Source organism: Amblyomma mixtum, chromosome 10 (genome assembly GCF_055824585.1).
Source record: "Amblyomma mixtum isolate Tamu chromosome 10, ASM5582458v1, whole genome shotgun sequence".
In the NCBI taxonomy this organism is placed as follows: Eukaryota; Metazoa; Arthropoda; class Arachnida; order Ixodida; family Ixodidae; genus Amblyomma; species Amblyomma mixtum.
Window position 1 is genome coordinate 114852208 of NC_143021.1, and position 12591 is coordinate 114864798.

At 46.4% G+C, this 12591-nt stretch overlaps 1 protein-coding gene across 1 annotated transcript in view; it reads left to right on the forward strand.

Annotated features, from left to right (window-relative positions):
• The window catches only part of LOC149326720 (uncharacterized), a 37886-nt gene that overhangs the window by 13720 nt on the left and 11575 nt on the right, over positions 1 to 12591 (forward strand). The window contains exon 5 of the mRNA XM_089564659.1: positions 4141 to 4282. Coding sequence (XP_089420785.1) covers positions 4141 to 4282 — 142 coding nt within the window. The remainder of the gene's footprint in view (positions 1 to 4140; positions 4283 to 12591) is intronic.

A 12591-nucleotide genomic window follows, 5' to 3' on the forward strand; every position in this document is an offset into this window, starting at 1 on the left:
GATCCTGCTTGCCATTATCGAACACAGTCGAAAAGTAGCCAGTGCCTGCTCTCATTACATATTCCATTCGTCATGCCAGGTGATTTCAACATAAACATGCTTCCTTTAGACAATTCTTGCAATGATATCCTCGCGACGATGCATTCGATAGGACTTGTTAATGTGATTGGTATCCCAACACGCGTAACACCAGACAGCGAGACGTTAATTGATCTATGCCCTACAAACTGTTTAGAGGACACCGTGTGCTGTGGAGTGTTTTCAGTGAACATTAGTGACCACATGCCATTTTTTTTTGTTTTTTACCTATCATCCAAAGACATAGCGGACCCCAAACTGAAACATCGCGCAGATTTATCAGCGATAATAGCATTGCGCAATTCCGTAACCTTCTATCAGGAGCAACATGGTATGACGTCTTGAGCACCGACGACCCGAACGATGCGTATAACTCATTCATTCGTACAGTAAAAGAATTATATAATATTGCTTTCCCTCTCAAGCAAATAAAAAAAAATAAGAAAGGGAGAAAACCATGGATTACAGATGAATACATCAATAGACTGAACTATAGAAATAACCTGTTCCACTCATTTATTGCGACTAAAGATAGCTCTAAATTCCTAGAGTTCAAAAAGGTTAGGAATAAGTTAAACGCAGACTTAAAGAAAGCCCGTACATCGTACTACATGAACAAGTTTACAGCAGCTTATACCTGTCCGGAAGAAACATGGGCACTTATGCGCTCTCTTGTCTGTAAAAATCAAGATTTTGTTCCCCAGCAAATAGTCATTGATGGGAAAACCTATTGAGGTCCTTCACTGGCAGATAAATTTAATGGTCATTTTCTAGCATCTGGTGCGTCACAGAGCACGCAGAGCTGTTCATCTAGGAGTTACATAACTAAGATAGAAACTAGTTCCATATTCTTGTCTCCAACCACGCCAAGTGAAATCGAAACAGTCATCAAAAGCCTCAAAGATACTTGCGCATGTGGTCATGACGATATTGCAGTCCGTCCGGTGAAAGGATCATGCGAAATTTTGAGCGTACCACTTTGTCATATCTGCAACTGCATAATGCGTCATGCGTCATGCGTCATTCCCTGATGAAATGAAGATCGCCCGAGTGTGCACAATACATAAGAGCGGGGCAAAGAACAATTTTGGTGACTATCGCCCTATATGCGTGCTTCCAGTTTTCGCGAAGGTGGCGGAAAAAATAATCAGCGCTAGAGTCAGCAGTTTTTTGTCCTCTAAGGGTATAATTTCAAACCAACAGTATGGTTTCCAAAATGGAAAATCCGTTGAATCAGCACTACTGGATATTAAGGAAAAAATAATAACAAACATAGAGAGATAGCTATATACTCTTGGTGTATTCCTAGATTTCACGAAGGCATTTGACTCCAATAAACACGATATATTGTTTAGTAAACTTTACGACTATGGAATCCGCGGCAAAGCTCTCGATTTGATAAAAAGTTACTTATACAACCGCCTCCAGTTCGTTAGTATTCATAACAGCAGATCAACAGCACAGGTAATTAAATATGGCGTACCCCAAGGCTCCATCTTAGGTCCTCTCCTATTTCTCTTATATATTAATGACATTGTATCAATACCCCAAACCCCCGAAATAGTGTTGTATGCTGATGATACTAATGTGTTTTTCCATGGCAATTGTCTAATCACCTTAATGAAGAATGCCAATACATGGCTCGAATAATTATCGACGTGGTTGCAGCATAGCCAGCTAAGACTCAATACAGACAAAACGAACTACATTATCTTTCGGGCTAAAAATAAGACGATTGACACTAAACTTAAACTAGTCTTCGAGCGGCAAACATTAAACCGTGTTAGCGCTCAGAAATTTCTGGGTGTACTTTTCCACGAGAACTTGAACTGGACACACCACATAAACTATTTGACTATGGACCTCGCGAAAACTATTGGAATGCAAAATAGATTTAAGTTTATGCTACCAGCGTGGTTCAAACGCCAGCTTTATTATACCATGATTAATTCAAGATTGCAATACTGCATACTAGTTTGGGGCACCACTACCACTGGTAATTTGGAACGTCTTCATATTCTTCAAAAGAAATGCATCCGATTCATAGAAAATGCAGCGTCGCGAGAACAAACAGCTCCGCTGTTCTTAAAAAATGAAATACTTGCAATTACAAGTATATTTCGACAGCGCTTGGCACTGAACATATTCACTCACATAAAAAGTAACCTAAATTCATTTCTTGGGAAGGACCGACGTCAAGAATGCGGCTATAACTTTAGGGCAAATTCATTTGCTAAGAAAAAAGTCAGAACTTTCTATGGTACACAATCGTTAGACTACCAGATTCCTGTCCTTTTAAATTTGTTTCCAGAACTTATTGACATCGCAGTGAATGTACAGTCACCGTATACTTATAAAGCACGGATAAAAAAAGTACTCCTGGTAGAAAAAAAAAATGACCTGTCTCTGTTATCTCATTTAGGTTTGTGTTTCGTTTGTATTACTCTGTTCCTTGTTAGATTATTGAAATATGTCGATACAAATGTTGGTTTTTCATGCTTTTGACACTTTTCTGGTTAGGAGCTAATCTTTTGCTGAGATAAATATTTATGCAACTGTGGTTCTCGCCTTTTCACGCAATAATAACTAACAGATTGTGATGTAAGCTTTTTTTTTGGGGGGGGGGGGAATTCTTTAGTTTTCTGTAGTACTTACGGTTTTAATTTTATATAATGCTTGTTCACAATGGTTCTGTTTTCTGCACGTAATGAAAGGTGCAATATATATTTTTTAACGGCTCTTGTAGCTTAGAGAGTGCAATGTATCTCGCCAGGAGGCGAGGCCTTGTCAGGCGTAGATGAAACGCCTTTTGCCTCGTCTTCCTTGGTAGAATATTCCTCTTTTAAACTCTCTTGCTCATGATGTATACTTGCTTTCTACCAGAAATAAAGTGAATTTGAATTTGAAAATTTCATCGTTTATCTATTCATTTCCGTTAAGCATCTACGTCACAAAACACTCCCTGTTTTCAGCTCATCACAAAAACAGTCAACAGGTGTCATACCCTTGCCCAAAAACACAAACATTTGAGCAGTCTTTCTTCATCCGAACAGCCAAAGGTTGGAACGGCCTTCCCAATGCCGCTGTAATAATAGAAGACACGCTTGCATTCAAAGATAAGCTTAAATCTTTAGACATATTTCAGGTTTTCGGGTACCTTTCCCCTCTAACGTTGATTCATTGCACTTTGTTTTACTATGCGGCTTTTGTTGTTCTCTAATCCGTTATTGTATTCTTACCCACCGCTACTTGTTTTGTTTTTTTCTTTTCTATTCGAAATAATTTGAGCGTCTGCATTTTGATTTTGTGAGCTGTTTGCCTGTTTCATTTGTATTTTGAACCTTGATGTTTATATTGTACAGAATATGTTCCTTTTTTCCTGATATTTCTGTGCAACCCACCCCTCATGTAATGCCCTTTTTAGGGATCTTTGAGGCCCTAAAATAAAAAAAAATAAATAAACATCCCGCGTTCCTTAGACTGACCTGAGGAACACCGGCACTGACACCTGACAAGCGCAGAAAAAAAGACGGAAACGGCGCATTTTAAAGAAGTCACATTTCCCTATGCAGTCAGTATGGCAGCTACAGTGTCTAGCACATGGTGGTTTCTCTTTCCAGAAGCGCTATAACACATCTTTACCACGGACAGTTAAATACTACCACTATCACGTTGACTGCCTACCTTGTGTACCTGCCCTGCCTCTGAACACAGCGGAGGGAAGCCAATACACCGAAGTCAAGCAGCATAGGAGATCTTGTATTTCATTACATAATTTGTGGCGTTCATTAATGAGAGATTAAAGAATAATTATCCCTGACGATATTTGATTAGAGAGCAGAAAAAACACCCACATGCCCCCAGTGGGATCTGAACCCCCGACCTCCGAATTTCGAGTCCGGTGCTCTACCAACTGATCCACGGCGACGTCTGTGCAATCTTCTGCTTTCGGGGTACTTGTGTGTAATCTAACCGAATCTTGACAGTGTTCACCAGCGCCATCCTCGTCCACAGCGGCGGACGTAGCCTCTGAACAGTGCGAACAAAACTGTCTGCATCCAGGCACGAGGAAGGAGAGAGTCCCCGCCTCCAAGAAAAGCGGAGGCCGGCATACCTCGCGGAGTTGAACGCCGTCCAAGTTGAACTTGCTGGAGAGACTGAGCCATCGGAAGGCGACTACGGAACGTCCATATACTCCTCGAAGGCAAGTCGCCAATCTGTAACCGGGTGCACGAACACGTAGCCCACCGAACAACAACTGTGTCATCATTTGCCGCCACCGAAATAATTTTGTTGTATAAAATGCACAGCGACCCGAATATGCAAGAAAAAGAAGTTTGACACAGCGCTCACATGCAATGGCGAGCACTTCCTTCCGTCTGCCCGTTTCTTTGAGCGCTGTGAAAAACATAGGCACCCGAAACCATCTAGACTTGGAAAGTACGAAATATTGCAGATGTTAATTCTTATCACTATAGAATAGATGGCCCAGTGTCGGCGATACTGAAAACGAGGCTGCTTTGGAAATGATTTGGAATGTTTAAAGTAAACAGCGTTCGTTAGAAGTCCATCAGCACTCTTTTATTACCCGGACAATATTCATCCAAAAAATTTATCGTTTGTATTCATTCGGTTTCATAATCTGATAACATTTTGATTTTAGGACCATTCTTTGTCCTACTGAAAATTGCAGCCAATGTGTTCAGTGGAAATTCCAATCCATTATTTTTGACGATCTTCATACTACTTTGCCCATCATATTATGTAACTAGGCAGCCTAAATGCACTCTTTTGGCACTAGCCAGAATAGTGCCAATCCATAAAACCGGCAACACTTAAGACTTTAGCAATTACAGACCAATTTCTCTCACAAGTACGTGTTCTAAGCTACTAGAACATATCATGACCAAACACTTATCGAACTATTTAGAAACGTATAACTTGTTATCACCACTGCAGCATGGTTTCCGTAAAGGTTTGTCTACGATTACACAGTTAGTTGAGCTAGTTCATGATATTTCGCAAACGATTAATTCCCGCGGACAGATGGACTTAATTTACCTAGATTTCGCCAAAGCTTTTGATAAAGTTTCCCACCCTAAACTTCTACTTAAAATCAATATTATGTTTAAAAATCCCAAGCTAACGACATGGTTTACTTCGTATTTAGAGTGCCGCTACCAGTGCGTTGAAATAGACGGACATACATCCAGCTTATTACCGGTCTTATCTGGTGTACCACAGGGCAGTGTCCTTGGACCGCTTTTATTTCTTATTTTTATTAATGACTTGCCAAGCCTTGTTTCTGTCCCTATAAGATTATTCGCCGACGATTGTGTCATTTACAATAGAATAAATTCTCCCAGTGATCAAATGAACATACAACATAGCCTAGACAATATTACTAAATGGTGCGATGACTGGCAAATGACCATTAATCCCTCGAAATCTGTTTGTATGTCTACCACTAGGAAAAAAACTACCTTAGAATTTCCTTACCATATTCGTGATAATGTGCTCGGAAGGGTAGATGAACACAAGTATTTGGGACTAATATTTACTAGCGACTTTAGATGGAATAGGCACGTAGAGGAAACATGCAATAAGGCTAATAAAGTGCTGTGGAGTCTGAGGCGCAACTTACATAGTACAACTCCTGAAATTAAAAACTTGGCTTATAGAACACTGGTCAGACCTATAATTGAATACGCTAAAATTGTCTGGGATCCTCACACGCAAAAAAACTGTAACAAACTAGAAAGGATTCAGAGGTTAGCCTCTCGATTCATATTTAATAAATATCGCCGAGTTCACTCCCCCTCAGAGCTGTGTCACCTTGCAGACCTTCCCAAGTTAGAATTAAGGACCAAATTCGACAGGCTCAAGTTTCTATTCCTTATTATCAGTAACGCAATTAAAATCAATAGGACCGATTATTTCGACATTCGTTCTAATGAATCATCTAGACATCGACATAGCATGTATATTCCGCCTCCAGTAACTCGTAACGATGCATTTAAATATAGTTTCTTCCCAAGAGCAATAAAAGAATGGAACATGCTTCCCGATTCCGTAGTTCAATCTTCTTCGCTCAGTGCATTTTTGGTTAATTTAGACTTTTATTTATTCCGGGAGCGCGGTGTGCTAACATGACTGAGTTAAGTCCGTGTATTGTGTTTCTTGTCTTTATATAGTGTTTTACTGTGTAGATGCTCTTGAGTGTGCGTGATTATGTTTTTTGTTGCTCTCTTCTACAATGTAATAGGGCATTGTTTATACTTCTCTCGTCCTCTTTAATGACTTGTTACGTGTACAATGCGCTTGATGATAGATTTGTTGGTATTTTTGCTGTCTTTTTTTTTCCTACCACTCCTGTAATGACCCTTCAATAGGGTTAACAGTATCAATAAACAAACAAACCCGCCGCGGTGGCTCAGACGTTAAGGCGCTCGTCTAGTGATCCGGAGTACCCGGATTCGAGCCCGACCGCGGCGGCCGCGTTTCGATGGAGGCGGTACGCCAAAGGCGCCCGTGTGCTGTGTGATGTCAGCGCCCGTTAAAGATCCCCATGTGGACGAAGCGCGGTATTAAGATCGACGCCAGCGGGTCTCGTTTGGAACCAGCCAGCACACCTGTTTCCACTGTATATGGCTGCGAGCGACTTCAGCGTGATTACTTTCGGGCCTGCCGCCATGGACCGCACGCACTGAGAGGACCCAGGTGACAGCTGGCTTCAATTACGGAGTTTGCCCGGTTGGAGTACAGGATCAAAACCAGACCCCCTTCACAGAGTACCTGCACGTGTAGAACGCCGCCGCCGCCTCGGGGAGACGAACGTTATCTTCCCCATTTGCCGTGGCCATGCCGGGGAACAAAGGGCCTCGTTCCGGTTGCTCTTTGGTGTGCCAAGCACCGCGACAAGCTGGCGGGCATCGTCTCCGACCCAAGCACGAGGAACCACTTTCGGCGTTTTCGTGACCTTGCGTCCGGCCTCGAGCGGCGGGTGTCTTTGATTATCAGCAGATGTCGGTGACCCGCAGAAACCTTCGACTGGCCGGAGGCCATCACCTATCAGTCAACGCTACCTCGACGACAACCTTCTCTCCCTCAGACTCAACATGTGACGTGGGCGTGGCCCTAAGTGCAGTGGTGTGTTTGTGCGCACAAGTTTGTGTTGTTTGTGATCTGGGCCCCTCCCACCCCGGCGTGGGCGTCCTCAACCTAGGGACTTTGGGGAACGAGAAGGCTATAAATGTCGAGAACGAATGCGGCAGATCAGCTCACTTCGCCTCATTTTGAGCTCACTTCAAGCCTCTTTTGGAGCCTCACTTCAGTTTCTTATGCTTGTAAAAAGATGTAAATAAACACTCTTGTAATCTTCCTCCCATCACTTAACTCTTCGACTTGACGGCACTCATGTCCTGGTGGTTGTGGGAACGGGCTCGAAGCTTGACCGCGGTTCCGTCAAGCGAGCAGCAGCAGCAGCAGCGAGCTAGCCACGACCCCGAACCGACCCATCTTCGCCAACAACTGGTGGCAGCGTCAACAACGGTTGGCAGCGGTGTGATGAACCTGGTGACATGGTGCTGCATCTGCGGGTGAGTGTTTGGCTTTTGCTTTGGATCCTCCAGGCTTCAAATTCTGGGTTAATAATTTGAACTGCTGGTTGATCGGTGTTTGTATGTCTGTAGCACAGGGGTAGTTGCTCAGAATCACCATGAGCGAGCAAAGTCAATATTTAAAAGCAGCGACCGTGGACCTGACGAGGTTGTCGAGGACAGAACTGTTGTTCTTGTGCGATGAGTTGAGTGTGGATGTGGAGGAAAGAGCGAAAGATTCGGATATTATCCAGGCAATCAAAAGTTTTGAAACGGAAGAAGAAGATGATTTTGAAATTGCTTGGGATAATACGCACAGGTGGGCAAAAGAACAGGAGCGTAAAAGAGCTGAGGAAGCGGAAAGAGAGGAACGAGAGGCACAGCACCAGGAGCGTATGGAGAAGCTAGCAGCGGAGCTAGAAGAGCTTAAACTCGAGGCTGAGAAAAGGCGGCTCGCAATGCTCAGTGGTCTTAATGGGAACGAAGTAGCAATGAGTGACGCTATCTCCGTCCAGACATGGCCTTCAATGTTCCAGTCCATCGCCGAGTTACAGAGACATGACGCCATAATACAGGATTGCGAAATGGCGCAAAACCGGCATGGATGGCACACGACAGAGCACGGCCAAAATAGAGAGGCTACAGACACCGTCTCCGAGTTAGCTAAGTGTAACTCCGCTAGATCTCGTTCAGAAAACGTGTGGAGAGGGCATGGATGGCGTCGGACAAAGCCGAGCCAAGAGAGACCTCCGAGGCTAGCTAGCGAGACCGTTGCCCAGTCAGGTAGTCGCAAACCTGCGAATAAGGGCCGAGAAACGGAGTCTAACCGGCACCCGCGGTTTAGAATAGAGAGAGCTCCGAAGAGAGGCTGTGCAGTGAGAGTAGGAACCGTGGCCGATTTGGTTAAGCGTGAGGACGCTAGAAAGGGGCCTGTACAGGCGACTGACCGGCACGGATGTGAAAGTGATAACTTCCCCAAAGGCAGAGGTTTCAAAAGGGAAACAAAGGGGAGCCCTTTAGGAATTGTGAATCGTGGCAACTCCGATTTGAGGCGTCACTGCGGTGCCAGTGACCAAGCCAGGGTTGTGGTTACCTCGGCGAAGCTGGCGTATAAAGAGTGTGGAGCTGCTGTTGAGTTAAAACGCAGCATTGAAAGCCAGGCTGAGACAGAGGAAGAGAGCCCGATTCGAGAAGAGCAGTGCGTTTCGGAGGAAAGCACTGAGAGCGATAAGCCAGCTGCAGGGGACTATCTTCAGGGGAGCGAACTGCTCATTTCCGGGGCAGCTGAAGGTCCGTCTGTCAGCTCTGTGGAGATGACCATCTGTTGCGAAGGCAAAGAGGTCAGTTTTGTGCCTAATGAAGGATCACGCGATGCATGTCAAGGGCTGGAGGAGACAGACTTGGTTCAGGCGGTGCACGCGGAAAGATCAAAGCGAAAAAGGAAAAGGGCAAGAACCAAAAGGAAACGGTTGAAATGTGAGGCCCTAAATTCACGTGTGCGGACAGGTGCTAGTGTTAGCACAGAAGTAAATGCGGCAGAAGGGAAAGGAAAACCTTCCCGCATTGGAGCTCGTAAGTTTGCGCTTAAAGTTACCGGTCAGGCGGCACGCGTGTATCGTTCTAAACCTGACCGCAGAAACAGAAAGGCAAGACCACATCTTCCAAGCAGAGCAGGAGGGGGGTTTTTCAAAGGGCATCGGCATGCGGGAAAACCCAGACAACCCATACCTGACGGGAAGGCGGAAAGGGAAAAGGCAAAGCGGCCCGAGAGACCGGAAGGCGCTAGGTTGCGCGACCGTCAGCGCATGCGAGCACAGGGATTGAGAAACAGAAACCCCTCACGCAGGCATGTTCACCGCGCGCAATTGAAAAGAAGGATGCGTCCTTCACTTTCGGCACTAGATTCCGGGAAGCGCGCAGGGCGAAATGGTAGCCGAGCTTCGTGCTGGGGGCGAGAACAAAGAACAGCTTCTCGCGCTGGTCGCTGTGCGTCGCCAAGAGCCGGTTCTCCACTTTGCATGCCCTACCAAGGCTTTCTGAGCGTGTCGAGGGGGAGCCGAGACGACAGGGGGAGTCGTAGATGGCTTTTTTCGGAAGCCTTTTGTAGCGAAATGACCACAGTGTCATCAGTCAAAGCGCGACCCCAGCGGGCGCGTCTGAAGGGTTAATCCTTTAAGCATGGCGGAGGTGAGTCAGCTTTCACCCCCCGCGGAGCCATTCGAAGTAGCTGGTTTTTTGTTCCTTTTTTTTTTGTGGGCTAAATCGAAAAGGGAAAGGCTACTTTGTTTTGAGCTAAATATTTAGAGTGATTGGACGTCACTGTGTTTTCTCTTAAAATTGAGAAAGATTAAAGTCTGAATTAGAAATTAGTGGCAGTTTGCCGTGCTACCGAGAAATAAGGGCACCTAAAGGAGTGTAGCGAAGATTCCTGAGTAGACCATGTGCTGTTTGGATAGTTGGAACCGTTCAGAGCATTCAAGTTTTGCTGTGTTTGAAGGTTGGCACAGGTTTCAGTAGACTCGGACGTGTTAGACTTGAGGTACCTGGCGGTTGTTGCTACATTAACGGCAGTGTAGCTAATGCCTTGCGAAGGCAAAGAAAGTGAGTGTATTTGGGCTCATTTGCGTACTCGTGTTTCCTGGCGCGTGGTTAGTTATCCGATTGCGGTATTGGGAGATTAACCGAATGAAGTGAAGGTGCAGAATTTTGTGGAGAACAGCTGTAGCAGCTTGTGTATAGGTTATGGTGCCTGACACAATGAGTATAAGAGAAGTATTGCGCCAGTACTGGAAGGAGTACCGATTTTGATGAGCAGTCGCATTTTTGTGAGTTTAACTGGAGCAGTTGATTCTCAGTCTCGAGCGATCAAGGTTCTTTGAGAAGAGCCAGAGGATTAAACTGAGCGTGGGCCAAATTTTAAGCAGACTTTCGATATTCGGGTGGTATTGGGGATCAGAGCTTGATTGATAAGGAATGGAGTTTCTATTCAAAATTTGTAGGCTTTGACACACCACCGCTTATCGTACAACGTGGCAGTCTGTCTTTGGCGACCTCGGATGTGACGCGGACGCTCGCTTTGACCCTAAATTCGTGCAAAATTGAGGGGTCAGCATTCTGGAGCAGGATTTTGTTTGGAACTAAAAGGAAGCCTGGTGGGTCTTGAGTGAATTCCAAGCGCTTGCGCGTGGAGCGGTGCTTTGTTGTTTGGAACGTCCCATCTGTGCTTTCCTTTGTTGGTGGTTTGGTGTTTTGTGTTTGCCTTGGGAGTTGATGTTGCAAGCCAAGATATCAACGTGGACGCGAGCCCATCTCTTCCTGCCCAGCGGTGGGGAACGCTGGCCATTCGAGATTTTCCGGGCCGCGGAGGAGCTATTAAGATCGACGCCAGCGGGTCTCGTTTGGAACCAGCCAGCACACCTGTTTCCACTGTATATGGCTGCGAGCGACTTCAGCGTGATTACTTTCGGGCCTGCCGCCATGGACCGCACGCACTGAGAGGACCCAGGTGACAGCTGGCTTCAATTACGGAGTTTGCCCGGTTGGAGTACAGGATCAAAACCAGACCCCCTTCACAGAGTACCTGCACGTGTAGAACGCCGCCGCCGCCTCGGGGAGACGAACGTTATCTTCCCCATTTGCCGTGGCCATGCCGGGGAACAAAGGGCCTCGTTCCGGTTGCTCTTTGGTGTGCCAAGCACCGCGACAAGCTGGCGGGCATCGTCTCCGACCCAAGCACGAGGAACCACTTTCGGCGTTTTCGTGACCTTGCGTCCGGCCTCGAGCGGCGGGTGTCTTTGATTATCAGCAGATGTCGGTGACCCGCAGAAACCTTCGACTGGCCGGAGGCCATCACCTACCAGTCAACGCTACCTCGACGACAACCTTCTCTCCCTCAGACTCAACATGTGACGTGGGCGTGGCCCTAAGTGCAGTGGTGTGTTTGTGCGCACAAGTTTGTGTCGTTTGTGATCTGGGCCCCTCCCACCCCGGCGTGGGCGTCCTCAACCTAGGGACTTTGGGGAACGAGAAGGCTATAAATGTCGAGAACGAATGCGGCAGATCAGCTCACTTCGCCTCATTTTGAGCTCACTTCAAGCCTCTTTTGGAGCCTCACTTCAGTTTCTTATGCTTGTAAAAAGATGTAAATAAACACTCTTGTAATCTTCCTCCCATCACTTAACTCTTCGACTTGACGGCACTCATGTCCTGGTGGTGGTGGGAACGGGCTCGAAGCTTGACCGCGGTTCCGTCAAGCGAGCAGCAGCAGCAGCAGCGAGCTAGCCACGACCCCGAACCGACCCATCTTCGCCAACAACTGGTGGCAGCGTCAACAGCGGCTACGGCCGCTTATCTGTTTTTTCAGCCAGCGTCCGCTTCGGCGGACGCGGTTGTTGCTGCAACGCGCGTCTTCTCTGTCCTTTTGCTCTTTCCGCTCATCTTTCAACTCTCCTCTATCTGCACGTGGCAGCGGTGGTTGGAGCCAGTTGGCAGGCCCGTGCACTTTCCTTTTCATTCTTCTCTCAGTCGTAACGCAACAACAGCAAATTATGCCGGAGAACTCCTCTATGGCACCTCTTTCTCTCTTTCTTCTTTCACTCCCACCTTCCTCCCTTCCCTTACAGCGCGGTTCAGGTGTCCACCGAGATATGTGAGGCAGGTGCTCCGCCGTTTCCTTTTCTGAAAAAACAATTTTTTACTCTTTCATTACCCGGCCAATATCGACCCCAAGAAATTAAGCGCTTGTATTCATTCGGTTTGGTAATCTAACATTTTCATTTTGTTGCGAAAGCAACACTACGCCCACCGTTTCGCCTCTTCAGCGCGGCCGCACTTTCGCCGTGGCGGCGACTCCACGAATGACCTTGAGCCGTCGCCTAGCAACCGCATCAGCTGCCGCCGCCGCACTTCGCCAGAT